The following is a 25,747-nucleotide window of genomic DNA, read 5'->3' on the forward strand; positions in this document are numbered from 1 at the left end:
TGTTGACTAAATTCATTTTAGTTGGTTAAATGAAACGACTCACAATTTCAGTGGTTGTTAAATCTGACAAAAAGCTTGGTCTAGTTATTTTTGGAAAAAGTAACGCTAGACAAAAAACTAATGCTTGCAAAGATGTGAAATCAAAAGGTGGGGACACACCAATGGAGGCAACAGTTTCTGAACGGTTGAAGAAACCTGAGTATATTTTGTGAGGTGGGGTGTGGCAGATCATCATTTTTATGAAGGGGGCGTGGCAGATCTTTTTTTGTGAAGGCAGACGTGGCAGGTGATGTTTTTTATGAAGGGGGGCACAGTACTGTAAACGATCACTTTTATAAAGCTGGGAGCGGTTAGCAGTTAGTGCTAGCAGGGTCCGGGGGACTTACTCTGACAGCATGTCCACAGTTCGCTGTGTGGCCCTCGTCTTCTTGTGCTGGGGCCCCAGGAGCAGCTTCTGAATCTCAAGGCACTGTGGGTATATGAGGGTGAAGGGGGGGGAGGCACAAAAACAGTGTCATGAACCATAGGATTCCACACTCCTGGGTTTGAAAGGGTATCGGACGCGATTTCCTTGTCCCCCCTGAGGCCTGGTCAGCCGGTCAACCGCCATTTTGGTGGCCTTAAACATCTGAAGGTGGTCGGTCTATGGCTCTGGGGCACCATCCTGGGGCCCTATCATGGGGCCCTATCATGGGGCACTGTGGGCCACAGGGTTCTGACTGGGATCAAGACGACCACGAGGCTGGGCCCCACCACCGTGGACGGGATATCAAGAGGAATGAGGTAAGAACCAACGACTCCCTCTGCTCTGATAGGACGGGAGAGTGAGGAAGGGGCAGAGTCCCGACCGTGCCAGTGTGAGGCCCTCAGGAGTAGGTTTGGTTTACAGACAGGAAACGGAGAGCACACAAGCCCTTTGGCATATGAGCATCAAAACAAGTCCGCACCTCCCCCAGCGGGGAATTCACGTCCACAAATAAACCCCCTCGTCCCACAGCAACCTGCTGTCCAGCTTGGCCACACTCCCCCCGCCCTCAGCAGGCCAATGCTGGAACAATCTGGGCATCTATGGTTGCTTTCAGGGAAGCAAAGTGACTCATTCATTAATCCTAACAGGAGCTTGATGGAAAAGCCAATTGCCATTTGCAAAAGAACCTCCCTGTAAATCTGCAGCTACAATTATACCACTTTTTATTCATTTCATTTAGCTCCTTTCGTTTAGGATCATTTGCACTGGTGGAAAATCCAGTTTCAGAATCCTCCCCAGTATTTTGTTCCAATAACCTGGATTTGCTCAATAGCACAATTCTTCAGCCATGTAAAAACCCACCTTGGGTTGGTTCCTTTTGCAAAAACAGGAAAGGTCCATTTCCATTCTGTAATATGAAGTCTACAGTCGCCAAAACAAACCAGTCTTTCTCCCCAGTGAATGCTGGTCAGGGGTAGTTTGTAATACACATCGTAAATGTTTAATTTCATAACACTCCCTGCAGTGACCAATACCTTTTTTCCCCAAAAACAAGTGGAGAATAATTCCCCAAACAGGCACGCACTCATGCTAGGTCACCGTTGACATAACCCCTTCAGTACCGGTCACCTGCACTCAAACAATGGTCGGACGTTACAGCACGCTGACCAGGCTTTTCCGGCAGTGACGACATCCCGGAGGTACGACAGGCTTTTCCACGAACACTGAGAATAGATAACGGGGCTTAGGAAAGTGTGGCGATCCTCATCTTCCTCGCTCTCTGCCAGGGGTGACATAACGGAAGCCTGTTTACCTTCTCAGCCTGAAGAACTCTATGGACGAAACATGTTGGTGCTAGCATCGTTTCCCTTGTTTTACATTTTTGTGGCTTGTATTTCACACAAACTTTAAGAGTTTGTATACCTTATTTTGAAAGTACAGTCTTCCAAAGACATATGGTTGGTTCTCTTTTCCTTTCTTGAGTTCTACTTGCTGTTTTGAGCCCCTTTTTTTACTGCTACATGTTTATTCACCCTAGGAACAATTCCCTAGAATATTTTTTAAAAATCTCTAGTTCTTAATCTCCTTTCGGTTCTCCCCAGCCCTACTTCCGAGTGCCATGTTGTATTTGTAACTGGATTTATCGGCGAAAAGCTTGCCGCATATGCGAGTGGCGCAGATGTCCTCTGGCGTGTGCAGCTGGCCATTGCTCTTTGTTTGCTGAGCTGCGCAGTAATTGTGTCAGTGGTGTACGCCACACGCGCAGCTGGTGCAGGCAGACTGCAGACGCCTGATTGGCCAGAGGACTCACGCTTGTGTGAAAGACGGTACACTGGAGATCGAAACCATCACTGTCACCAGCCAACTGTGGAGCGTCCATCAGGGGCTCAAACTGAGAAGCCCCTCCCAGAGGTCCAGCCACTTTTAATCACCTTTAATCTCTTAACCAAACTTCCTGTGCCTTCCTGTGGCTCACCCCCATCTGTCCATCTCCCCCGGCAACACGTCGGGGCCTCACTCTGATTCGTCTAAAGCGCTCCCCTCGGACAGCTGTTGTCATGCTTACGGCCGAAAGAACCTGATCTGGCTGCTGTGCCGGTATCCGACGGGAGTAACTTGGGAAGGTCGCTGGCTCCGGGCAGTTAGGAGCGTGGGATCTGTGACTCAGACAGGGGTGCTCTGAACACCCCCCAACACTGCCCATCCCCGCCCCCCCCCCACCCACCCTCGTCCCCGAGCCCCACCCTTTGCCGAGAAACAATAACAGGGCTTCTTAGCAACAAGCCCCGTAAGCTTACAGTGGGGTTATTGCTGGTATCTAAGAGCCTCTCACCGCAGTGATATTTGAGTTCGTTGGGACATTTCCCCCCTCCTCCCCCCTCTTTCACAGAAATGATCCACTCAAAGGGCAAAGGCAGCATAAAAATGGAGTCTGACGTGTGGCGGAGCGGGATTCTGGCACGTAGGAGGAGCCCGTCGCTGACGGAGACCTAGGGGCCGGCGGACTTCCTTTGAGCGCCCTCGCTCGCCCGTGTTTCTCACGGGCCGTGGCGTTACCAAGGCGACGGCGAGGCTTAATCACGCCCGGCCCAGCGACGGCGGTTTATTTATTTGGGCCTACTTTTAACAGGAGCCTTTACATGGTCTCCTTTTTCCCCCCTGTGGGCTTTAACAAATACACAAAGAGGTACATGTCCCATTCAGTTCAGGTCTTAGTGAAAGCTCAATGATGACTAAGACTCAGTTCAAAACAAGGAGTTTTCTATGTGGGAAGGGTCCTTTCGCTTCTCTTACCACATGAAGTCTTTTTTATTTTTATCAAACAGCAGCCAGACATTCTTGTTCAAAGACTTCGGGCACTTAAAATGAGGTAACGCTTAACACTGGTGGTAACATGCACTTGTAATGCACCTGCTCTCTCTCAAAAAAAGCCTCCTTTTTAGCGTAGAAAAAGTCAGCACGTTCCGTGCTCACGAAGTCGCCTGTCAGTTCCTCTAACGAGGACGCGGCGTGGTTTTCGGAATAATTGGGGTTGGCCTCTCTCGCTATAATTGGCAGCTATCAGCAATTTTTCTATCTCGGCCAGAACAGCAGGGCCCTGGCTGGTCCAAAAAAAGAACACAACGCCGCTGCGTGACTGAGAACGCGGGCCGCAGCCTGTAATCACACCTGGACCTTCCGATCTGCCGGAGATAAAAACACAGGACAACAACAGTTAAAACTTAAAAACACAACATATTTTGCTTCTGAAAGAATATGGACCGTCTGCCCTCTTTTGGCATTTTTTGCTTTACTCAGACAGGTAGAGTAAGAGCAGACAAAGAAGGAACCACAGCTCAGAAGGTGCCGTGCCGGGAATCGAACCCTGAACCTCGGCGTGAGAATCGGCCGCCGTACAGACTAAGTCGCGTGCCCCGCTGGAGAGTTTTTGTTTTTTGTCTTCCCATTTTTGTCCATGACAGAATGATTAACTGTAGCCTGGCCCATTTTGCAGTTCAGGCCACTTCATTCTCCACTTCTTCCTGATTGGCTGCCAGGTGTTCCTGTGCTAGTGGTGATTGGCCCATGTAATTGACCTAGTGCAGGTAAATATTTCACCCTTATTTATGTATTCCTTTTGTATTGTACTGTGGGGTACATTGAGCTGCTTGTATCCTTGTTTACAAGTTGCTGCACGGATGAAATCTATTACTGTTGCTGTAATGGCAGGCCCAGCCCAGTCCCGCCCAGCCCAGCCCAGCCCAGCCCCACCCTCACCACGGTAAGGGGCGTGGCAGCCTGCTTTACCTTGCTCATAGTCCTGTGGGCCCGCCTCATGTCCCCCTGGGTCATCTCCACCCCTCCAATCAGCTGCAGGGTGTCGGCCACCTCCTGGCTGAGGTCACCGAACGCGCTGCTCTTCGGACCCAGGGACTCCCTCTGGAGTTTAACAGCATTCTGAGAGCACAGAGAGAGCAGGGTTCATTCAGGGTTTTCACCACACTTACCCTCAAACCTGCTGTTCATTATCTGGTACCATTAAGCTCAGTGAAAAATAAGTGAACTGCATTATTCACTTAGGGATCCATCACTGTTGAATCCTGGAGGGGTAATCAGTCCAAAGAAGACACACACACACACTGCAACATACGTAATGGCATGATCAGACATACACACAAACATGAACACACATACAGACACACACACACACACACACACACACACAAACACAAAGACACACACAAACACAAACACAAAGATACACACACACACACACACACTACCCCAAAACGCAAGCCCCCAAACCCCGCTCGACCCCGTGCCACTCACGCAGACGCACATGTGCGCTCGCTCGCTGCGGTCTCTATTTTTAGCAGAACTGGATTCATCAGAGTCTGCGGAAGCGAGCGCCTGCTGCTCCTGTGGCGTCGTGTGGCATAAAGAGGCAGGAGGCCGGCCAGCGTGCGCGTCTGCCGCGGTTAAAACCGCGATACGGCCCCCCGATGACGCCCCGGGCCAAGGCAGAGATCGTTAACCCAGCAGAGGGAGACGCATCTGTACACGAGAGATGCGTTTTACAGCAAGCTGCCCCCACGCCTCATATAACAGACACGCGGTTAGGAGCCAATCAGAGATTCTAGTGAGTTTTGACGCACATACTGCAATATAGACAGTATCAGAGTCCTTATGTCATGACACACCCTGTATCGTGACTGTCGTGACTAGACCGGACGCTGTCTCTCTTCTATATTTGGATCCCCATTACTCTCCCTGGTGTCCATATGTAAAAGCCTTTACAGACGACACAGCACACCCCTCCCCCACCTCACTCATGACATCACCACAGGCACAGAAGCAGTGAAGGCCATTTAAAACCACCGGAGACATATGGAGACGTGTCAGACAGCAGTATGAAGCCCGCGGGCCTCTCACCTCTTGCTGGCCCGTCAGCAGGAGGAGGTGGCAGAGGTCGTCCTGGACGGACAGGGTCACGGCGTCCTGGGGTCCCAGAATCCTCGAGTACGCCCCCAGGCTCTCCTCGAAGAAGCGCAGGGCTGTGTCTGCAGGGTTAATCGCACAGTTGCAGCACAGGGTTAATCGCACAGTCACAGCATAGTGTCAATCTCGCCTGTCTGTAGCAGCGCACGGTAATGCCTGCGTACACGGCAGTCGCGGTGTTAATCTCGCTCTTACACAGCGAGCACGTTCATCTGCCTGTCTGACACAGCGCAGGCGTGTATCTGCCTTTACACAGCGCAGTCCGGTGTTAACTGCGTGCCAGCGCTCCGGTATCCGCCTGTCTGCACACAGCGCAGTCGCGGTGTTATCTCGCTGTCGTACAAGCGCATGCGTTACTGCCTTTAGCAGCGCAGTCGCGGTGTTAATCTCGCCTGTCTGTACACAGCGCAGTCGCGGTGTTAATCTCGCCTGTCTGTACACACGAGCGGTGTATCTGCTGTCTTACACACGCACGCGTAATCCGCCTGTCTGTCACGCATCCTGTAATCTCTGTCTGAAGCATCGCGGTGTATCGCTGTCTGTACGCAGGCAGTCGCGGTTAATCCCCGCTGTACCAGGCACGGTGTCATCCGCCTGTCTCGGCAGTCGCTGTAACTGCCGTCTGACGCAGGCATGCGTGTACTCGCTGTCTTTCACAGCGCAGTCAGGTGTATCCTGTCTGCCAACGCAGTCTCGACAGTTCAGTACTATGCAGACACTACCGGTGCTTTCAGTCTCAGTTACCAAGAGAAAGAGATTTGAGTTACCATAGTTACTGCCCCACACTTACCCCATTGAGACTCATATCCCTATGAGTGGAAACAATACCCATTTAATCAGAAAGGGGTTTTACTCTATGGTAGACTCTTAACGCTACAGCTTTGCTGTATTCATAAAGCATCTCAGAGTAGCGCCTTGCTGATCTCGGATCAGTTTCGCCCTTTCGCTCTTAATGGATAAGGTTATACAGTGACAGCGGGAGCCTGATCCCAGATCAGCTCTATGAAGCGCTTTATGAAAGCGGGCCCCGCTCTCAGAGGGGAATGGCAGCTGTGCGCAGTGCGTGGCACTCACCCCTGTGCCCGGGCTCGCGCAGCGTGGAGTGCGCCAGGGCCAGGCTGTGGGCGATGCGGGCCTCCTCCACGCCCCCGGGGTCCCGGCTCCGAGCCACCGAATGAGCCTGCGAGGAAGAGCCCCGCCCCCCCCCGCTCCCCAGAATTAGACCAGCAGACAGACTCCGCCCCTTTCCAGAGACCACGTGGCAGTCTACTGTGACATCACGTGCACCGGCTCCTTCTTTCAACCTCGCTGCACGGATTGAGCAACATGACACGGCATTATTTATCAGCTTCCACTGCTCCTTCTCCATAATTCATAATCCATTTGTAAGACTCTGCTTTTGATACATCATCTCCCTGTTCAGCCATTTCCTTAAGTTCAGCACTAGGGCCTTAGCTAAAGGGTAAAATGGCAGTGCCCCACCTTCGATTTGAACCGTTTGTAGTTTTGTAAGTGCGGGGCTGCGGGTAGTTTCTAAGGTGGGCCACTGCTGTTTTATCCTTTAGCTGAGGCCCTCCCCCTCCTTGCCTGCTGCAGGTGCCGTATCGCTCTGACCCCCCGGCCCCCCCCCCCCACCCCGCCCCGCCCTCGCCCACTGCGTTGTAGGCGCTTCCTTGCCTGCTGCAGGTGCCGTATCGCTCTGTCCAGCCGTCCCTCCGCCTGCTCGATGGCGGCCATGTCCCTGTAGACCGCGCAGGCATCGCCGACGCCCAGTCGGCCCTCGGCCAGCCGCAGGGCCCTCTCGCACTGGAACAGCGCCTCCTCTGGCCGGCCCTGCCGGTGACACAGCCTGGAGCGGCGAGAGACACGCCCGTCATCAGATACCTGATGCTACGACACCTGCCTCTACACATCCTTATACGGTGAGGTCACATTCACACATACATTAGAGCTAATGATCTCCATAAGAGTGAAGCACATCCATTTTGAATGTTTTTCTCCGTCTGTGTGGTTAATGTTTTTCTAGCACTGAGACAGAGTGTGGGTTGTACTTTGTAATCATCTGCTGATTCACATAAAATAACTCAGATTATAGAGCAGCGTTCTTTTTTGACGCTAATAACAATGAGAGTGACCTCCACAGAAGAATAAGAATCTCGGTTGTGCACACGGCCGACCGGCGGTCTGAGAAAGACCGACCCCAGAGACCGCCTGCACTCCCCCCCCCCTCAGGGCTAAAAGCCGGCGACTGTAGCAGGCGTGACCTCACAGAGGAGAAGAAAAGCCTTTTCTCAATCCCTCTCAGCCGCAGTCCACCCCTCCTCCTCCTCCTCCTCCCTCCTCCTCTCGCCCCCCGCCCCCCCCTCTTCCGCTGAGGGATTTGTGCCGCCTAATGGACTACAAATTGAATTACGCCCCCGCCCCACACAGAGCGGCTTCATTAGGGAGCGTCTGGGCCCGTTTCGCCATCGGGCCTGACGGGACACCCGCCGCCACCGCCACCGCCGCGCGCCACGCCGAGTGAAAGGGAGCCCGGCGAATCCGCCGCGCCTGCGGGAGGAACGCGGACCAATCGTCCTTTTCCGCTGCCTTCTGTCATCGTGAAAAGAGAGTCATTTGGACGCTTTTGTTTGCTCCCGAAAATAAAGCCATATTTGTGCATTCATCAGAATCGCGGTTTAGCTGGGAGGGGCATTGTGGGTTTTGGTGAGTGAACAGATGGCCTGAAGCCTGCTCTCCATCATGATGCAAGGCCCTCGAACTCCTCCCCCTTTATGCATCATCCAGGTCACATGACTCTGGGTGTGTGTGTGTGTGTGTATAAACTGTCTTTCACTCAATTCATAAGTGTTTGCCTACAGAGAATCTTTACCTATAGACGCGCATATAGCTGGACTGTTATACAGAACGAAAACAAGTGGCAGCACAGAGGACTCGATGACAGGCAAGAGGGAGCAGAGGACAGGATGTTTATGGATCTCTGGCCACAGTAAAATTAAATCACACATCTGCACTGTTCCCCATTGACGCCTGGTTTGCAGTGACATCACGTGCTGGTCTGCGCGTGCCTGACTCGTTGAGTGGAAGAATTCGCCGGGCTGTTCAACATGCGATTAGGCTGCACAGCATCAGTGCACACCTGCTCATGGTTACACCTGGAAAGGTGTAACCTGCTATGAACTAGGAGGGGATGTTCCCCAATGTATTTCCCCAGAGCAATTAGTTGCAATCCTTTTCAAAAATTACCATAATATATGCAGATATGACTTGGTAATTGAACTCGCAAGCTCTGTGAGGCAGATCCAGCTCCTTAACCACTACACCACACCTCAGACTACAGATGTACATAATTAGATAACAATGCCCTGCACTTATGGGGTGAAATACTTCTGAAAAAACACACGTCCACATCCTCATTTAGTCAGTAAACCCAAAGTGGAAAAGAACCACACCCTCTGAGGGTTACATCTCCAGAATCGCTTCCCCTCAAATGCGACTCAGCTGCGGTGGTCATCAGTAACCGAGTAAAAGATGGCCGCCGTTTGCCTGCAGAGGAATGCTGTGTCCTGAGTCCACGGCATCTGCGAGGGCCCTGCTGCCCGGTGCCAACGCTGAAGGCCAACCAGCCGCTGGGCTCCATGCCCGTCGATGAGGTAGAGGAAGTTTCCATCTGGACTTGGAACCGCCGCGTGACGGCTTCATTGTTTGCGTTCCCGCCGGACCCAAAGGGTTACCCTCCGCCACGCCGCGCCAGCTTAGCCGCAGCTGTCAAACAACGGGGGCGGATTTAACCAGCTTTTGCCAACCGCGCACGTCCGACCGCTTTACACCGCTCTCCCGAAAGAGCAAACAAACCGCTCGCACGAACGTAACCGTGACACAGTGGTCATGTTTTCGGTTCCTTTTCTCATTGGCTGAATCTGCTTTACCTTCTGGCTGCTGGACTTCTCTTTCAATGCATCTCAAATTTGGAAAAAGCTGCCTAAAAGAGCCAAGACCACTGGCAAAACCCTCATAAAGACTGGGATGCACTCAAACACACATCTGTGGTATGTCACATCACTTCCTGTAATCTCTTACAAGACACATCTGCCTGAGAATATTAATAGCTTACACACTATTCTTTCGCGACAACCTCTTCGGAGCCAAACGGGTCACATGACAGGGTGTTAGTTTTCCGTCTACTGCTCGCTTCTGCGCTCCGCTGTTCTAGGCTAATTGGCAGGCAGAAGCTGCAGTCTTCCTCTCATCGACAGCCATCACGGCTCTTTGCCAGCCATTACGGCTCCTCGCGTGCGACAGGCCCCAGCCTGGGCTGAACCTCAAGCAGGCAAACGGATCCATACAGACCTGGGCGTTATCGAGCGCTCGCGCAGGCGGCTCCATCGACTCGCGCACGGCTCAGCCGCGTTCTCTCACAGCCACAGGTACCCCCCTCCCCCCCGCCATTGGGCTCATAAATGAGGGTTAAAGGAATGACAAACAATGGCTGCCAGTGTCCGCAACAGGTTCGGTGGAATACTCGCCTTCGGTTTGTCTGGTATAGAGTAGTTTTAACAGGTGACTGTACAGTATATCACAACAAAAATTCAGAGACCGATTCTTTTAAAAGACCTACAGCAGTGGTCTCCAACCCTGGTCCTGGAGAGCTACAGGGTCTGCTGGTTTTAGTTTTCACCTTAAAATCAGCACCCAATTGAGACCCAAGTAGTTCTCAGCCTGCACTTCACTGAAAAACAAACGACCATTTTCTCGGGCAAATCTCTTCCTGAACGTGTCACCGGTTCACCTGACGGCTGCCGGGACGGCTGGCTGATGTTTCCTGACTGTGATCTCAGAGTCAATAATTTGCCAAAACCGCAGCCAGGCAGGCGGCGAAGGTCTGCGAGAGAGAGAGAGCTTCGTAAAATATTGACGGAGACGCCGAGAGCTTTTCATCCGCCCCACGTCCCGCGAGGGCACGTGGCCCCGCCCGCGACTCGACCGCGGCTGCGCGGTCCCGCTGTGCTCACGGGTCGTCGCTTCGCGGATTCACGGACGGTCTGATGCGTCGAGGCAGAGCGGACTGCGTCAGGCCTTCACGGGACTGAGAGATCTGTGAATCTGCGCCCCGCGTCAGAGCCTGCCCTCGTGCGCTTCGTCACAATCGCCCTCGCCCGCTCCCGGTGACGACCGTGCACTTAACTGAGAAGAGATAACTGTGCACAGACAACCCCTGATCGCAGACAGATACGTTGTTTTTTATCCACTGCACCCATATATAATGAGGAACATTATACAACTACCGTGCTGATTGGCTGGGCCACACAGACTCTATTTTTGATTGCTTGCCATTTATGCATACATTATCTCAATCGCATGCACATTTTCACCCGGGCTGAAAGAAAGGCCAGGCCTCGCAAAACGCTCTTCAGGTTAAACGTGTGAAACCACTGACCTTGACTTTAGATATGACAGTTATCAGGTTCAGCAAAGCGCACAGGGCACAGATATCATAAGAAAGGAGAATCTGAAATTTGATTTCATCGACATGTTCATACTGGAAAAGGCACAGTGTGCACCACCTAGAGGTCAACACACGTGATATTGCATAACAATGTTGTTTTCTTCAATTCGACAAATTATGGTTGACAATTTTTTCACAATAAAACTTGAAATACATATATAAGATATGCCGTATTTCAGATCTAGTATTATTATTATTTTTTGTAAATCTAAATATAAAAATGCATTATTCTGCTACGCTCAACCATGGTACAGGTTTACTGAGTGAATTTGCTGTGCTGGAGTACCCTCTAGTGGTCAAAGCATGACTAGCAATTGTTTTTTTATTCCACAACGTTCAAGTTTAAACACCAAAGGCCCAACGTTTCCCCTGGGCCTCGTGTTTAAAAGGCTCTGTTGAAAAGTGATGTTAAAAACAGTCGGCGTTAATGCCTGGCAGTGCCGTTAACTTGGAGCGGGCCCGGCGGACGAGCCGGTGCCAAAGGCCGGGAAACCAGCACACACGGAACCCGACACCGGAGCAGTCAGAGGAGATAAATGGAGAAGGGCATGTGACACGGACACCGAGGCGCTTCTGCTAAATATCAAAGTGCGTCCCGCAAAAACCAGCTGGCGCGTACTGCGCGAGGATCGTTTAAATGTAACGTTAGAGCATCCCTGATGCAACGCGAGCGCCCAGTTTTAAAAATAGTAGCGACGCTTCGCTGCCAGGTGGATTCCCAGCACTGCCGCTGCAGCTGCTGTACCTGGACAAACCGGTGGCGATTTCAAACTCCGTTTTTGCCGTCTCCTCCTCTCCGGCCGCGCCCTCCTGCCGTCGGAGGTCTCCCATGATCCTCTCTGCAGTCTTCAGGCTGGCCTCTGCTTCCTCCAGAGTTGGTCTGGGGTCAAGGATTTTTCTGAACCCGCTTTACCATTCACTAATGGAACCTGTGCTGGAGAGCATGTTATGTGATCGCCCCCTGTCAGTCTGTCTTTGAGGAAGTCACTAGAAATGAGTATAGATAAGATTTGCAGAGAAGAGAAAAACAAAAACAGGGGTTCCTGTTTTCTTCAACATCTTTCTAGTTATTAAATTACATTCGGTGTTGCTTAATTGCGAGCGCCTAATTTTACATTAAAATGAGTTAGTGTAAATGAAATGTGTGAAGCGGTAACAGATATTCTGTTGATGCCTTCACACTCTACTGACCAGGATCTTCAACAGAGTTCCTGCAGCAGAGTACAGAAGAGTGATTTAACCGTTTGAAGAGTAAGTGTTTTTGGAATGTTTTTTCAAAAGTCGGTGTTCTAAAATTCTACCTCTTTCAGTTACCAGTGGTGATTGTCACATCAGTATTATTAGAATGTTCAGTTAATAATATTCTAATCATATTTGTGATCTCACGCCTTAAAGGGATAATAGGTAGGCTGCATGGACCACTGTTTGGAAACCGCAGCAGGCCTACACCCTTGTATCACATGACACACCACTCCATCGTTTCCAGGGCAACGACACGGAAGTCTCCGAAAAAGGATATTCCCCCAGGGTCAGGGCAGCCTGTCCTTGCGTGTGATACACAGAGAGGAGGCACCTCAACGTTTGGGCCTTTTCCCCTCCCTGCTCTGCGGTGCCAGGCCCACAGAGATGCAGGACGTCCCGGGCCCGTCCCGAATGCTCCCGGGCCTGTGCTGCCCACCCTGAAATAACATGGAGGCCGGTGAGGGTGGAGCCTTCGTCTGCCAACAGCTGACAGAACAGTCAGCTTTAATTAACCCCATAATGGCTGGAGCTACAACTTATCTGTCGATCACGGACACGTTTGTACCAATCCAAATATAGTGCGCTCCTAATCAACAGTTGGTTCAAATCAGCAAGTTACTGACAGCTTTCGCTAGCTCCGCCCATTTAGGTTTCATGAAACTTTCTCAAAACTCAAGTAATGGTATATAACAGGAAGCAGCTCTTTGGGCGTACTGGTCTGGTGTGCATAACCAGGAGAGCCTCACCTTTAAGCTGCAGGTAGCCCTCGGCCAGTTTGGCGTGCGCCTCCGCCAGCCTCAGGTGCCCTTCTCCGTACACCAGCCTCGCCAGCGCCACGCACCGTGCCCGCTCCTGGATGGCTGCGTCAAACTGCAGGGGGACAGAGCAGGCATGCGATCTGGGAGCGGCGAGCGCAAACACACACCTGCCTGACAGGGAACCTTACGAGCGCAGACTTGGAGGTACGAGATGTCAAGACTCAAACGCTTAGTGGCACAAGCCAGAGTTTGTCCATTAAAAGTATGCAATAGAAATAATTAATGAAGAGCTCAGCTCAAACAAACTGAAGGCAGAACACTATGCCCACAGGAGCACTGTTAACAATTTTTTAGTACAGTGCTTCCGGCATTGCTTGTGTCGAAAGAGCTGCGACGGTAACGGACAGATTGCACTTGCAGTCACATCTGTCCAGAATGTAAACAAGTCAGGCAAGAAGAAACGGTTCCAATACAACGTTCCACATATGGGTCAAACTGATCTGAACTGCACTTGCAATCGAATCAAACGATCAAATGACATTGTGTGTAAGTTACCTGCTGATTTTCCACGAATGTTTGAGCTTTTCTCTCACTTTCTGCAAGTTTTTCCTGAGGACCAGCTAATGCGGCGGCCACAATCTCCCCAACTCCTCCGTGAAGATGAGAGCTCAGCCCTTTCTCGCTATGCGTTGACCGACCCGAACCTCCGCTGCTGCTTTCGGTGGTTCTGTGAAGTACCGAGGGGATTTTGTGAGCCATTTTCACAATTATGCTTTGTGCAAAAGAGCTTCGCGGGAAGGAATCACGTGTATCGTTGTGATCTGGATGGACTTTTTGTATCCGACCCATCCAGACGAGACTAGGTTCTGATCCAAGGCCATGCCGCACATCGCCACAGTCATCATCCCTATGTTACTCCCAAACAGACATCATAGTCTTTAATTGCGATTATGGTCCTAAAAACAACTAGACCCAATAAACGAAACAATCAATAATATCATATCAAGTAGACTAAAAGCAAAAATAAACATAATACAGTAGCCTACGGCGCTTAATTGCAAGTTGAAATCAAAATTTAGTTAAAACACTTCAAAGTGACATCAATGCACTTACGATTCTCTTCTTCTTACTATCGGATAAATGAAAAGATTTCATTTTTGCTAGCTGCAGAATCAGTGAAATCGTTCCGAAGTTACACTGGCTTCCCCAAGCTCACTCGTTGCTAAGGGCGTTTGTTTTCTTGCCATCGATTCATGAATAATACATCCTTATCCAATCCAGGCCGTGCCGTTACACATCGCGGTATTTTTAAGCAGCGGTCCGTTATCAAGAGGACCTTTTGACCGTATTTCTTCACGACCGCGCCATGAACACAAGCTAGTGGTCCAAAGAGGGTTAAGAACCAAGGCAAGAATCCTTCTCTATACTTCCGTCTTAGGTAAAGCGGTGGATTCTGGGTTATGGAGGAGCGTAAAATCCGTAGGGATATCAGACACTTTACATCCTCCGCTGCCCTCTTCAGATACACTGCATGTTGTATTGAGGAAGTAGTCTATGCTATTAATTTGCTTACATTCTTAAACTTGTCACACAATATACATTAATTTTGGACAGTCTGGTGATCTTATCTTCATTGCTGGTGCAAATGGAACAATCTCCAGTCCTCACTTAGCTAAGTCTCAATCGCTAAAACTTGAATTTAAAAATATGGTGGGGGTGCCACTGGGAAATTCCAGATGGGACGGAGCAGATCGATATTTTCTCAGTCGTTACCGCTGTAGGCAACCTTTCACGTGTTATTAAACAACCAAGTCGGATATTAAAGAACTACAATAACCAGAGAAATTGGGTTTTAGGTGCCGTGTAATATGACGTAGGCTACAACCCTGCGCTGGACGAATGGCAGCTGAGAAAATTCCTTTACAACAGTAAAATAAACTGCAGGTGGGTGTTGTAATAGGTCTGAAAGTTTTCCAGCTGGCGAGCTTCTCTGCAAACACGGGATGCTGTAAGATCACATAGCAGGTATTTCAAGTTTGCTTCTTGAATTACACGGCGTTGTCCAATTAGAATAGCGAACAAGCTAACCAAAACGTCTGCCTGGGCTGTCAATGTCAAAAATTGCGATCACAAGCTATGTTAGATGTATTTGTAAGCTCGGTGCTGCAGAAATGTTTTTTGTTGTTTATTAAATGAAAATGTTATCACAAAGTGTTATACCTTGTAATTACATTTTTCCAACTATTTTTTAGTTGAACAGAAAACATTATAGCTAACTAGTTGGGAGTAAAATTATGTTGCACGTAGGCCAGTTTATGACCATTGGACCGTATTGATCAGGTAGTCGTGTGTAGCAAATTGCAATATTGGTGTGCGATAGCGTATGATGTGTCTTGACGTTAAAAACACCTTATCGTGTGCTTATTCTGAACATTACTATTGACCAGTAAATAACTGAAGTACATTCAAAAGTCCGCTCTACACAACCTCATACACGTCGCACATGTTGTTATGTAAGACAGTTACCTAACTATATTATAAACTTGTGAAAAACTTTTCAAACACTTAACCCTTTGAAGAGCAGGTTTTTTTAAGGAATGTTTTGTGTTCTGTAACTGCATTGCTTTCAATTATTGGTAGCAGTTGTTACAACAGCACTAGAATGTTCATTTAAGAACATTGAAATCACATATTTGTGATCTTACACCTTAAAGGGTTAAGGCTATATTTACAGGGTGTTAAATATTCTGGAACAAAATTCTAAAATGTCTGTTTGGTGAAGAATGAAGAGCAGAACTGTAACCAATCCTGCAAGTTTGAGTAATGCAGGTTGTTTCACAGGTGGTTTTTAAATACCTGTAATAGGCTGGTTGGTAGGTGTAATGCAAAGCCTAATATTGTAGATTTAAATGTTACAGAAATATTCTGCCAGTACGTTTTTGTTTTTTGTTTTTGGTTTCAGATTGAATTGTGACTCTCAGGACCGGTCATGCACTGACGGTGGAAGCGGAGGGAGGGTGACACCGCGCGTCGGTCAGGGGCCACCATGGCTCTGGAAGTGTACGAGGCCATATTCACAGCCAAGCAGCAGCGACGGAAGAACCTGTTCCTCAACTACAGGAACCTGCACATGTTCCCCGCCGAGCTGCTGGGGGACGAGGGCCTGCACTTCCTGGAGAGGATCTACATGAAATGGAACTCACTCACCACCCTGGTGAGAGGCCACCAACTCCAGCACTCCGACTGATCTTAAACCAAGGCGCAAGTTGGGCCACAAAAATATGTATTTTCAGAAAATTAAGTCAATTATAGCATTTATAAGCACTTTCAAACTTATCATGTAAAAGAAATATGTTCTATGGATTTTGACCAGAAGTGTGAAAATATGTCTCTAGGGAAAGGTTCTAGCAAATGCAGACCCGAGATAATTCATAACATTACATTTTAGCTTTTAGCAGACACCCTCATCCACTGACATGCGCTCCTTTTGTTTTTCATAGTATCCACTTGTACAGTTGGATATTTTACTGATCCCACTGAAATTAAGAACTGTGCTAAAGAGTAGAACTGCAGCCCCCCAGCTTGGAATAGAACCCACAAACGTTGATTGGCAAGCCCTGCTCCCTAACTATTGTATATTACCATGAAAAACATCTTAATTTGATGGTTTTTCGTTACCATAAATTAATGTTTCTATTTGTTGTGGAGGGAGGGTGATGAATATTCTTTTGCAAGGCAACTTTAGGTGTAGTGACAGTGTGGTTGTAGTTAGGTTTTTGGTAGGCCTATCTCCTTTGTTTTTGAATAAATCCTTAATTAAAATTATAATATTGACAAGATGATATTTTAAAATGTGTTGGGAAATGTGAAATGTCTTGTTTTATTAAACACAGGACTTTTCATGTGGATTTAGGGATATAATGTATTGCCTATTCTAGAGCACATGAGAACATATCAGAAAATATAACAGTATTATAACACATATGACACAGTAATAGATGATGCTAATTATTTTTGTCCAGATTTTAATAGAAAGCTCCACAGGGTCGGCCTCCTGCTTGTTTCACCTCAGTGGTGACAGTAAATGGCTTTGTCCTTAGCACTCAGAAACACAGCTACAGCTCTGAGGTTCTGAAGATCCTTCCAACTGTAGACAACAGAGAATGTTTTCATTTTGCCGAGGCTACTGTCAAAAACTAGTTTGGTGAATTTGACTGTATTATTTCTGTTCTCCAGTTGACCCTGTGATGTCTTATACGTGATCTATTGATTCCACCGCATTCTGAGGAAAATATTCATCATTTTGCATTCATGTTTTACGCCCTGTTTTGCAAATTGTGCTTATGGAGCCAACAGTAAAACATGGTATGATAGGATTCTTTGTCTTTATAATTCACTGAAAAGTATAGAAAATTACTGCACAATAATTATTTAATGTGTCACCTTCACAACCGCGTGCTTTGTTAGCTGGTAGCAATATTAATGTATTGGTTATGGCCTCTGGAACAAAATTACCCGTTATCTTTCATTCTCACATTATTAATTCCACAAATCCACATTTATGTATTACCCTTCTGTAAAACAAGCACAATGTGTGTGTTTAACCTCCTGTGCTGTTCTCTGTCACCATGTGTTCCCACAGCCAGAAAATCTTGCTCAGAAGCTTCCAAACCTGCTTGAGCTGTGAGTATCCCAGCCCATGCTGAATTCTAATGATTCATTTGAATGAAAAGTGTGAAGTTAGCAAACTACTTCTTCTCAACTATGTAGTTCGTTGTCTTCACACTTTTCGGAGGAAATGCTTGAAGTAGTACATTGACTAATGAGTGCTTGGGGAAGTAAGACAGTAAGTAAGACTAATTGGGGAAATAAGTAGGTGAATACTTATACTTACCAGAGGTGTCGCTGTTGAGCTGTGAGGTAGAAGATAAGGCCTAAGAACCAAAACCCTCTCTCCATGAGCGGTGCTGTGGCAAATTATACACTGCCCAGCTGGACTCCCAGCCACAGCTGACACTAGGAATGTCGGGATTATGTCTGGACATCCCTACATGCATGTCTTAGACCACGCCTTTGCCTGTGTTGACGTACAGAACATTTTCAGCGTTCTTCGTGAGCTATGCGCCGTGGTGCGCATGCAAACTCCATACAAAAGAGCATCTTCATTGCGCCCAATCCCGATGCCGGCCTCCCTCGGTGAGCAGTGACAAGCGCAGTGCAGTTCCTCATGGTAATTACCGCGGTAAATGATGTGGATAAACCCATTCTTCCTTTCCGCTCCGCCGGGCGCCTCGTAAAAGTCCCCCGCGTCGGGCCCGGGCCCGGCGAAGCGTGGCGGACGGGCCGAGAGCGATTACGCTCCTCACCGCTCCATTAAAGCTTCCGATTGGGCCGGGTTCGCAAGGCTCGCGCGCCATTGGCTGGGGGCGCGGCGGCCCGCAGACTTCGTGACGCGCCGAGAGAATAGTAATCATTTTCTAATTGAGATGTTTAATAAAAAACCCTCCTCCAGTGGAGTAGAAATCTAGTTAGTGGAGATTTCTATCCTTCATCATTACCGGGGGGGTCTCACGGTCCGTATATTTGCCTAGTTGGAAACGCCTGGGTCTTGATTTGGGTTTGTCAGAGGAATTGAATTGACACGCCTGTTGGAATTCCACCCCAGTAATCTAGAAATGGCAAATACTGTATACTTGGAGGTGAATCAGATTGGTTAGGAGCGCTCTTATTAAAATGTCATGAACAGAGACGTGACTGCACAGTATGTTAACCACAAATTGAGCTATCAAGATAAAGAAATAGTGTTCCCACTTTAATTAAGAAAATGATGTGGCTAAGTCATACATTTTCTTTTTTTCTTCCTTTTGTAGAATATGTTGCAGGGAACAATATGAAATAATTCTGATTTCACTTGGTCATAAATCACAGGTTAATTGACCTTTGGTCCATTAAACCTGTGTCTTGAATATTCTGTTAGTCCATGGCTTGGCTACATGGTCCCAATTTCCATTTGTGGCAAGCACCTTTATTGACTGTCTCAGGAACCCTCTGTATATTTTTCTGTAAAATATGGCTGTTTAATATCAGCCCATTGAAAAAATGAGTATTTTGAAATATGTTTTTTAAGACTTCATTTTACATTGTGGTTTTTGGGCCTTTGCTGTGATCGGTGTTGTGGTGCCGGATATGTGCAATTTGCCTCATGTCCACTAGGGGTCACAAGATAATCAGTCGTAAAACCCAGTCGTCTGACAGTCATCAAAACCACCTGGACTAGGACAGAGTACATGCTGTTGCTTCACTGGTAAATTCACAGTGACAAGCAATTTAAGAGGCACTTGTAGTTCAGTGCCTTGCCGATTTCAGAGCCGTAAGGAATTTCTTCTTGTATGTGCCATTGTTTGATCACACTGTCTGGGACTTCCTTAAGCATACCAGTGTTTCTAGTCCTGTAAGAAACAGCAGACTTCAAGCATCTGGGAGCGTCTGAAGTATCTCATCTTCGAGAATGGGTGAGAGAGAAAGGGAGGGAGAGAGAGGGAGAGAGAGATACCAGTCTTTTACAGAGTCTTTTGTTAATATATGCTCTCAACAAATGCTGTACATTGTCTGCCCTTTGTGAAAACTGAACCAGGCCACATTTTAAAGCTCTTTCCGTGCTTTCTTTCCTCCGCTGAAGGTACCTGCGCTCCAACAGCATGGTCACCGTGCCTGAAGGTAACGAGGCTTTGATTCTGCTTCCCGCGAGTCACCTGACCTTTCCAGTGAGTGCGTCCGAGCGCCCGAGAGCGCGGGCGTCTCCGTTAGAACGGCTGCGCGGATCGCGAAGGGCCGCCCGCTCCCTCGTCTTCCAATTAACGGAAGATTAGGGTTATCGCCGTCCTTGACTGATATCGAGCTTGGAGGACCTGCATCTGCCCGAAGCAACAGCGGGAGAAAGCCAGTGTGGGACGGTACCCGCTCCAGTGTACTTGGGCAACCAGACTAGCAAACACGATAAGACGCTTAGTGCTTTGGTGCTTTGCGTCGGTCGCTTGCATTTAATATCGTTTGGAGAAGGAAAAACATTTGAATTAGAAAGAAACAACCCCCATGCCAAAAAGAATCATTTTTTTGTTTATTAATGTATTTTACATAATGGGGAGGGATTAGTTCTGCTGTTGCAGCACCTGCAGCTCAGCTTAGAATGTGCATATGCCTGTTTTTGATTACACTGGAAATGAACAAATCTGTATTACATATGCAATATAAAGACGGTAAGGTAATTCCAATGTTTGTAAACTTTTAAAAAGGAGTTACTAGGGACTGAAGAGTTTCAAAAAGAGACTCCAGAGTATTTCCTTTCTAATACAAGCAATAGTTTCTATTAACCTATGATTCACCTGATTCAACCCCCGGTTTCACAAAACCACGTTTTTTGTGTTACACCGTGAAGTTGCAAGAAGACAGAGATTTAAGTGCCTAACATGCAATTTCCAACACTCAAGGAAGCATACACCACTTTGATGTTAGTCCAAGAGTCTGTTAGTGTGAGACCGTGCTGTTCGGTGCATTACGCTCCTGCTGTCCCTGATAAGAAGGAGGTGTCGCACTTTCCAATGCTCAGAGCATGATGGCCTCGGTCCCCCTCACCCAAGCTAAAAACCTGTACAGCTTGTATGGGGCAAACTGTACCCGGCCTTTCACGATGCTTTGTGAATTATAAAGACCCGTCCTTCAGAATGAGTTCTGTGTCAGCTGCTGACAGCCTCCATTTAACACCTTGGCTACCTTGGAATATGCGAGCTACAGCCGACCCAGGAGAGCACACGGTGTACCAGTCCCACGAGGAAGAAAACATTTCACACAGCAAACACGTCGCCCTCCTTTTACACCTTTAAATGGAAGGGCTAGAGAAGAAATACTCGAGTGTCAAAACTGTACCGAGCTGCGGCGTTTTATTTCTGTAGTGAAAGCAAACTTATGCACCTACATTGAGCTCCGTGATGTTTGGGGAAAAAGATGGATACATGTTTTTTCTTCTTGATTTGGCTCTGTGCTCCACATTTTTAGATTCGGAATCAAACGTGTGGTTCACGTGTGGTTGAAGTGCAGAAATTTTTTTAATACATTTTGGTTTCACCATGTAGAAATGACAGCACTTTTCATACATTGCCCCTAATTTCAGGGCACAATAATGTTTGGGACTAATGGCTTTCCTGGTATTTCTGATTAGTCAGGTGTGTTAAATTGCTTCCTTTGTGCAGGTATAAGAGATCTTTCAGTATCTAGTCTTGATTTTAAGCTTTTGATTGCCTTTGGAGTGTGTTATTGGCATTTGTCAACATAAGGACTATGGTTGCACTATTGAAAGTCAAGGTAGCCATTATGAGGCTGAGAAATAAGAAAAAACGGTCAGACATGGGCCAAACCTTAGGCTTACCAAAATCAACTGGAATATCATTAAGAAAGGGAGCTCAATCATCGCAGAGGGCCTAGTAGGCCACAGAGGGCCTCTACATTCTCACCAAATTTAAGAAAAACCCCAAACCCCTGACCGATCAGAAGCCCTCTTCAGGAGGCAGGCGTGGATGTGTCCGTGACTACTGTCGGCAGAACGCTACACAAACAGAACCGCAGAGGCTACACTGCAAAATGCAAACCACTACTTGACTGCAAAAACAACAGGATGGCGTACAGTACAGTTTGCTAAGTACCACCTAAAAGAGCCTTCAGAGTTCTGGTAAAAGGTCTTGTGGACAGATGAGACCAAGATTAATTTGTATCAGAATGATGGCAAGAGCAAAGTGTGGAGGGCAAAAGAAACTGCCCTAGATGCAAAGCACCTCATCTGTGAAAAATGGTGGTGGGGTGTTATACTTTGGGCATGTATGGTTGCCACAGATACTGGCTCACTTGTCTTCAATGATGATACAACTGCTGATAGCAGCAGCAGAATTAATCTTGAAGTGTACCGAAACATCTAACTAAATGTGTTGTTTTCTAGTTGTAATAATATACTTTTAGCAGAACCCTACTACACATACCCAAAACAAGTATTCCAAAATATTAGTGCTCTGTTTGTAATGACAGTACATCAAATACAAGACAATGGAGTCTCCTTGCGAGGGGCAATTTAAAAAATACATTTTTGTGAAGGGAGGGCTGTGTGGGGGGTGTTGTGTGTCAGTTTATAAAACATTTGAATAATTGTACAAACGTCATTAATATTTCAGCTTTCATTGCACTGGGTATTAACATTTTTAGACTTGAATTGTGTTGTCCACAGCCATATTTGCAGTATTTGAGTGTAAGATGACTTCTGTTTCTATGACCTGTGTCCCCCCCAACCCCAGCCGTGTGTGACCTGGCTAAGCTCCAGTCTTTGGACCTGAGTGACAACGCGCTGCAGGTGATCTGTCCTGAGATTGGCCAGCTGCGGTCCCTGCGTCACCTCAGGCTGGCCAACAACCGGCTCAAAACCCTGCCTCCAGGTACGGCCCCTGCGGCGTCACCAGCCTCCTCTCCCTTCCTCTCTTTTCTGTCGTTTGCTCACTTTCCCTTCTTTCTTTCACCTCTCTTACTATACCCCCACTCACAATCGCTCTCTCTCCCCTCTCCCTCTTTCCCCTCCATCCTCTTGTCACTCTTCTGCTCCTCCCTTGCTCTGAGACTCAAACCGGCTCTATTAGCACGGCACTAGATGCCACTCCCCCTCTTTTCTTCCACGACTTCCTACTTCCTGTCTTTTTCCTTGGTCTTTATCCATGCCCCCAGCTGACAGACAGGCTGGAGGGAGGGGCATTCTTATGAGCTGAAAGGAGCCGCTTCTCCACACAGGGTCCTCAGAGGCCTGTTTAAACGGGCTGTGTGGCTAGCCGCCGTGCCTAGCCGCCGCGCCTAGCCGCCGTGCCTAGCTGCCGTGCCTGGGGTTTGAGAGCTGGGCACCGCGCAGCCAAGGAGCGGCAGACTCCTCGCGGCCCGCGAGAGCGGTGGCTTCCTGCTCCCCCTGGCAGTGCATGAAAAGCCCTGTTTGTTTGTTGGGCCTCTTGAGGTTTTTGGCCAGGAGTCCGGGGCTTTTTTTTTTTGGCCTCGGTTTCCCCGTCCCCGCTTCTATTTCTGTGCCTCCCGGCGGCTCTTTACGATGCAGGCCGGGGCTGGCGCGGGCGCGGGCTCCGGGTTCGACGCCGGCCAGCGGCGAATCCGGCGCGGTCCCCCTCTGTGTCCTCTGCCAGCCCCCCGCCCCCCGCCCCCTCCTCGCCGCACTGCTTCCTAATTTAGTAACAGCAAACAAAAATAGGCGCAGAAGAAGAGAAGGGGGGGTTGTGTGTCGGAGGGGAACACGGTGTTGTTTTCGTGGGACAGGCTTGGCAGGGGAGCGTGGTCTACAAACAGCGCCCCCCTCCTTCATTCACTCACACTGCGCTCCTCACACTGGAACACTTCCATTCGTACAAAACCTGCTCTGCCTAGACAATGCACCCCACTTTATAGTTACCTTTCACTGTAGTTATTACAGTGAAAGGTAAAGGTATTATTATTGTAACTCCTGGCCAGGGATTGGACCTCCTACACTATTTTAGTGTCATGCGTGTTTGTCATCATCACCACACCATCAATACTTTGCTGGTCATGCAAAGTAAATAAAAACTGTTGTGTGATGGCCTCCCAGGGTAGGCAAGTGTATCCCTCTGGTTTCCCCTGCCTCGCTGCTCAAGAGCGCCTCCTCTGGATGATCTGGCATACGCAGGCTGCCCGAGCTGCCCGTACATGGGCTGTACTCCTCCAGGGCTACACCCGCTTTCTCAGGTGTGTAAAGACGAATCATCTGTATGCACACCACTCCTAACCAGTGGGATGTTGAAGCAATGGGACATTGACTACTGCCCCCCAGTAGAACTTGTGGTACTGCACTGTATGGTTTCCATACAATGACAAGGTTTGGACAGCGCGCTTGCATTAAGCTCTTATAACCCTTAGTAACATCATACATTTCAGTGAAATTCACTGCGTTGGGATGTGTACATCAGGTAGAGCAGGACTGACCTGAGGTCAGCGTAAAGCAGCTGTTCAGCTGGGCTTCTCTGAAGCCATCCTCCTGACCACACAGTTTTCTTCTTTTCCTTAAACTCTTCCTGCTTGCTGTACAGCTTGCGCTCATTTAAGTGGATTCAGGCAAATGTGTGTCTTGGGCAAGAAATTGCAGGTTTGAAGCAGAGTATTGACAAAATAATAACTGCTAATTTTCCGTAACTACAGAGTGTCTGCCAGCAATCTTGGGAAGGCTACCTGAGGGTTGAGTGGGACGTTTGTATGTTTGTCCTTCCAGTTTGGTCGTTTCCCACAGGGAGACAACTTGTCTGGCTCGGTATTTTGCGGAAACGTTTTTTTTCTTTTGCCCTTATTTCGATGGCAGGTGCGTCTGTGTTATTTTCTCACAGTTTTTGCTGTGAAAACCACCTTCCTGTCTGAGGTCGAGGGTGACATTTCCACAGTCAGGGCATCCAACAAGAGCGGCTTTAACAGAGCAAATGGAGTCCTTTATGTGAGAAGCATGCAATTGGGGCTGAAGGCAAATTTACCAGCAGTTAAAGCACCTCCCTCTGGAGTGGTTTTCCACACCTCTGGAGACTGTCATAAACGAGCAGAAGTGTGTAGAAGCAGAGGGGAGAAAGGCCGGGGTGGGGGACCGCCCACTTCCCAGTGGCCAATGGCACTGCCCGTGACTGCATCCACAGCTGCAATTCTCTGTCTCCTTGTTTTCTTTCTGGCCTCACTGAACAAAATGACCTTCAGTGTTGGAAATGAGCGCAACTTCTTTTTTCAAATGGTTGTTGTGAAATCTCTGAGTCAGAATCCCGGCCTGCCACTAACTGCTCACCTACCTGGGGCCTGCTCCAGCCCTTCATTCCCTGCTCCAGCCCTTCATTCCCTGCTCATGCCCTTCATTCCCTGCTCAAGCCCTTCATTCCCTGCTCAAGACATCCATTTCCTGCTCAAGCCCTTCATTCTCTGCTCAAGCACTTCATTCTCTGCTCAAGCTCTTCATTCTCTGCTCAAGCACTTCATTCCCTGCTCAAGACATCCATTTCCTGCTCAAGCCCTTCATTCTCTGCTCAAGCACTTCATTCTCTGCTCAAGCTCTTCATTCTCTGCTCAAGCACTTCATTCTCTGCTCAAGCCCTTCATTCTCTGCTCAAGCTCTTCATTCTCTGCTCAAGCACTTCATTCCCTGCTCAAGACATCCATTTCCTGCTCAAGCCTTCATTCTCTGCTCAAGCACTTCATTCTCTGCTCAAGCTCTTCATTCTCTGCTCAAGCACTTCATTCCCTGCTCAAGACATCCATTTCCTGCTCAAGCCCTTCATTCTCTGCTCAAGCACTTCATTCCCTGCTCAAGCCCTTCATTCCCTGCTCAAGCCCTTCATTCCCTGCTCAAGCCCTTCATTCCCTGCTCAAGCCCTTCATTCCCTGCTCATGCCCTTCATTCCCTGCTCAAGCCCTTCATTCCCTGCTCAAGCCCTTCATTCCCTGCTCAAGCCCTTCATTCCCTGCTCAAGCCCTTCATTCCCTGCTCAAGCCCTTCATTCCCTGCTCATGCCCTTCATCCCCTGCTCAAGCACTTCATTCCCTGCTCACGACATCCATTTCCTGCTCAAGCCCTTCATTCCCTGCTGATGCCCTTCATTCCCCGCTCACGACATCCATTTCCTGCTGATGCCCTTCATTCTCTGCTCAAGCCCTTCATTCTCTGCTCAAGTCCTTTATGCTATTCAGATGGTGCCAACAGTTCTGCCAGTGTTGATGAGTCAAAAG

The 25,747-nt window shown here is 48.5% G+C and overlaps 2 protein-coding genes across 4 annotated transcripts in view; one reads left to right on the top strand and one right to left on the bottom strand.

Moving 5' to 3' along the window:
• ttc23 (tetratricopeptide repeat domain 23) overlaps nt 1-16,000 on the bottom strand; it is a 17,381-nt gene extending 1,381 nt beyond the window's left edge. Inside the window, exons 1-11 of the mRNA XM_064313777.1 lie at nt 15,952-16,000; nt 14,066-14,081; nt 13,508-13,679; nt 12,941-13,064; nt 12,472-12,631; nt 11,698-11,826; nt 7,124-7,295; nt 6,521-6,626; nt 5,381-5,508; nt 4,256-4,405; nt 387-469 (exon numbers count right to left, since the gene is read on the bottom strand). Coding sequence (XP_064169847.1) covers nt 387-469; nt 4,256-4,405; nt 5,381-5,508; nt 6,521-6,626; nt 7,124-7,295; nt 11,698-11,826; nt 12,472-12,631; nt 12,941-13,064; nt 13,508-13,679; nt 14,066-14,081; nt 15,952-16,000 — 1,289 coding nt within the window. The remainder of the gene's footprint in view (nt 1-386; nt 470-4,255; nt 4,406-5,380; nt 5,509-6,520; nt 6,627-7,123; nt 7,296-11,697; nt 11,827-12,471; nt 12,632-12,940; nt 13,065-13,507; nt 13,680-14,065; nt 14,082-15,951) is intronic.
• The window catches only part of LOC135241878 (leucine-rich repeat-containing protein 28-like), a 28,016-nt gene continuing 17,087 nt past the window's right edge, over nt 14,819-25,747 (top strand). For 2 of the 3 annotated variants that reach the window (XM_064312627.1, XM_064312629.1), the window contains exons 1-5: nt 14,819-14,977; nt 15,915-16,166; nt 17,595-17,635; nt 19,632-19,669; nt 22,288-22,425. In XM_064312627.1, coding sequence (XP_064168697.1) covers nt 15,999-16,166; nt 17,595-17,635; nt 19,632-19,669; nt 22,288-22,425 — 385 coding nt within the window. In that variant the 5' untranslated portion in view covers nt 14,819-14,977; nt 15,915-15,998. Of the gene's footprint in view, nt 14,978-15,014; nt 15,091-15,914; nt 16,167-17,594; nt 17,636-19,631; nt 19,670-22,287; nt 22,426-25,747 lie in introns of those variants that run through there. The other variant, XM_064312628.1, reaches the window with a different exon arrangement.

Source organism: Anguilla rostrata, chromosome 16 (genome assembly GCF_018555375.3).
Source record: "Anguilla rostrata isolate EN2019 chromosome 16, ASM1855537v3, whole genome shotgun sequence".
Lineage (NCBI taxonomy): Eukaryota > Metazoa > Chordata > Actinopteri > Anguilliformes > Anguillidae > Anguilla > Anguilla rostrata.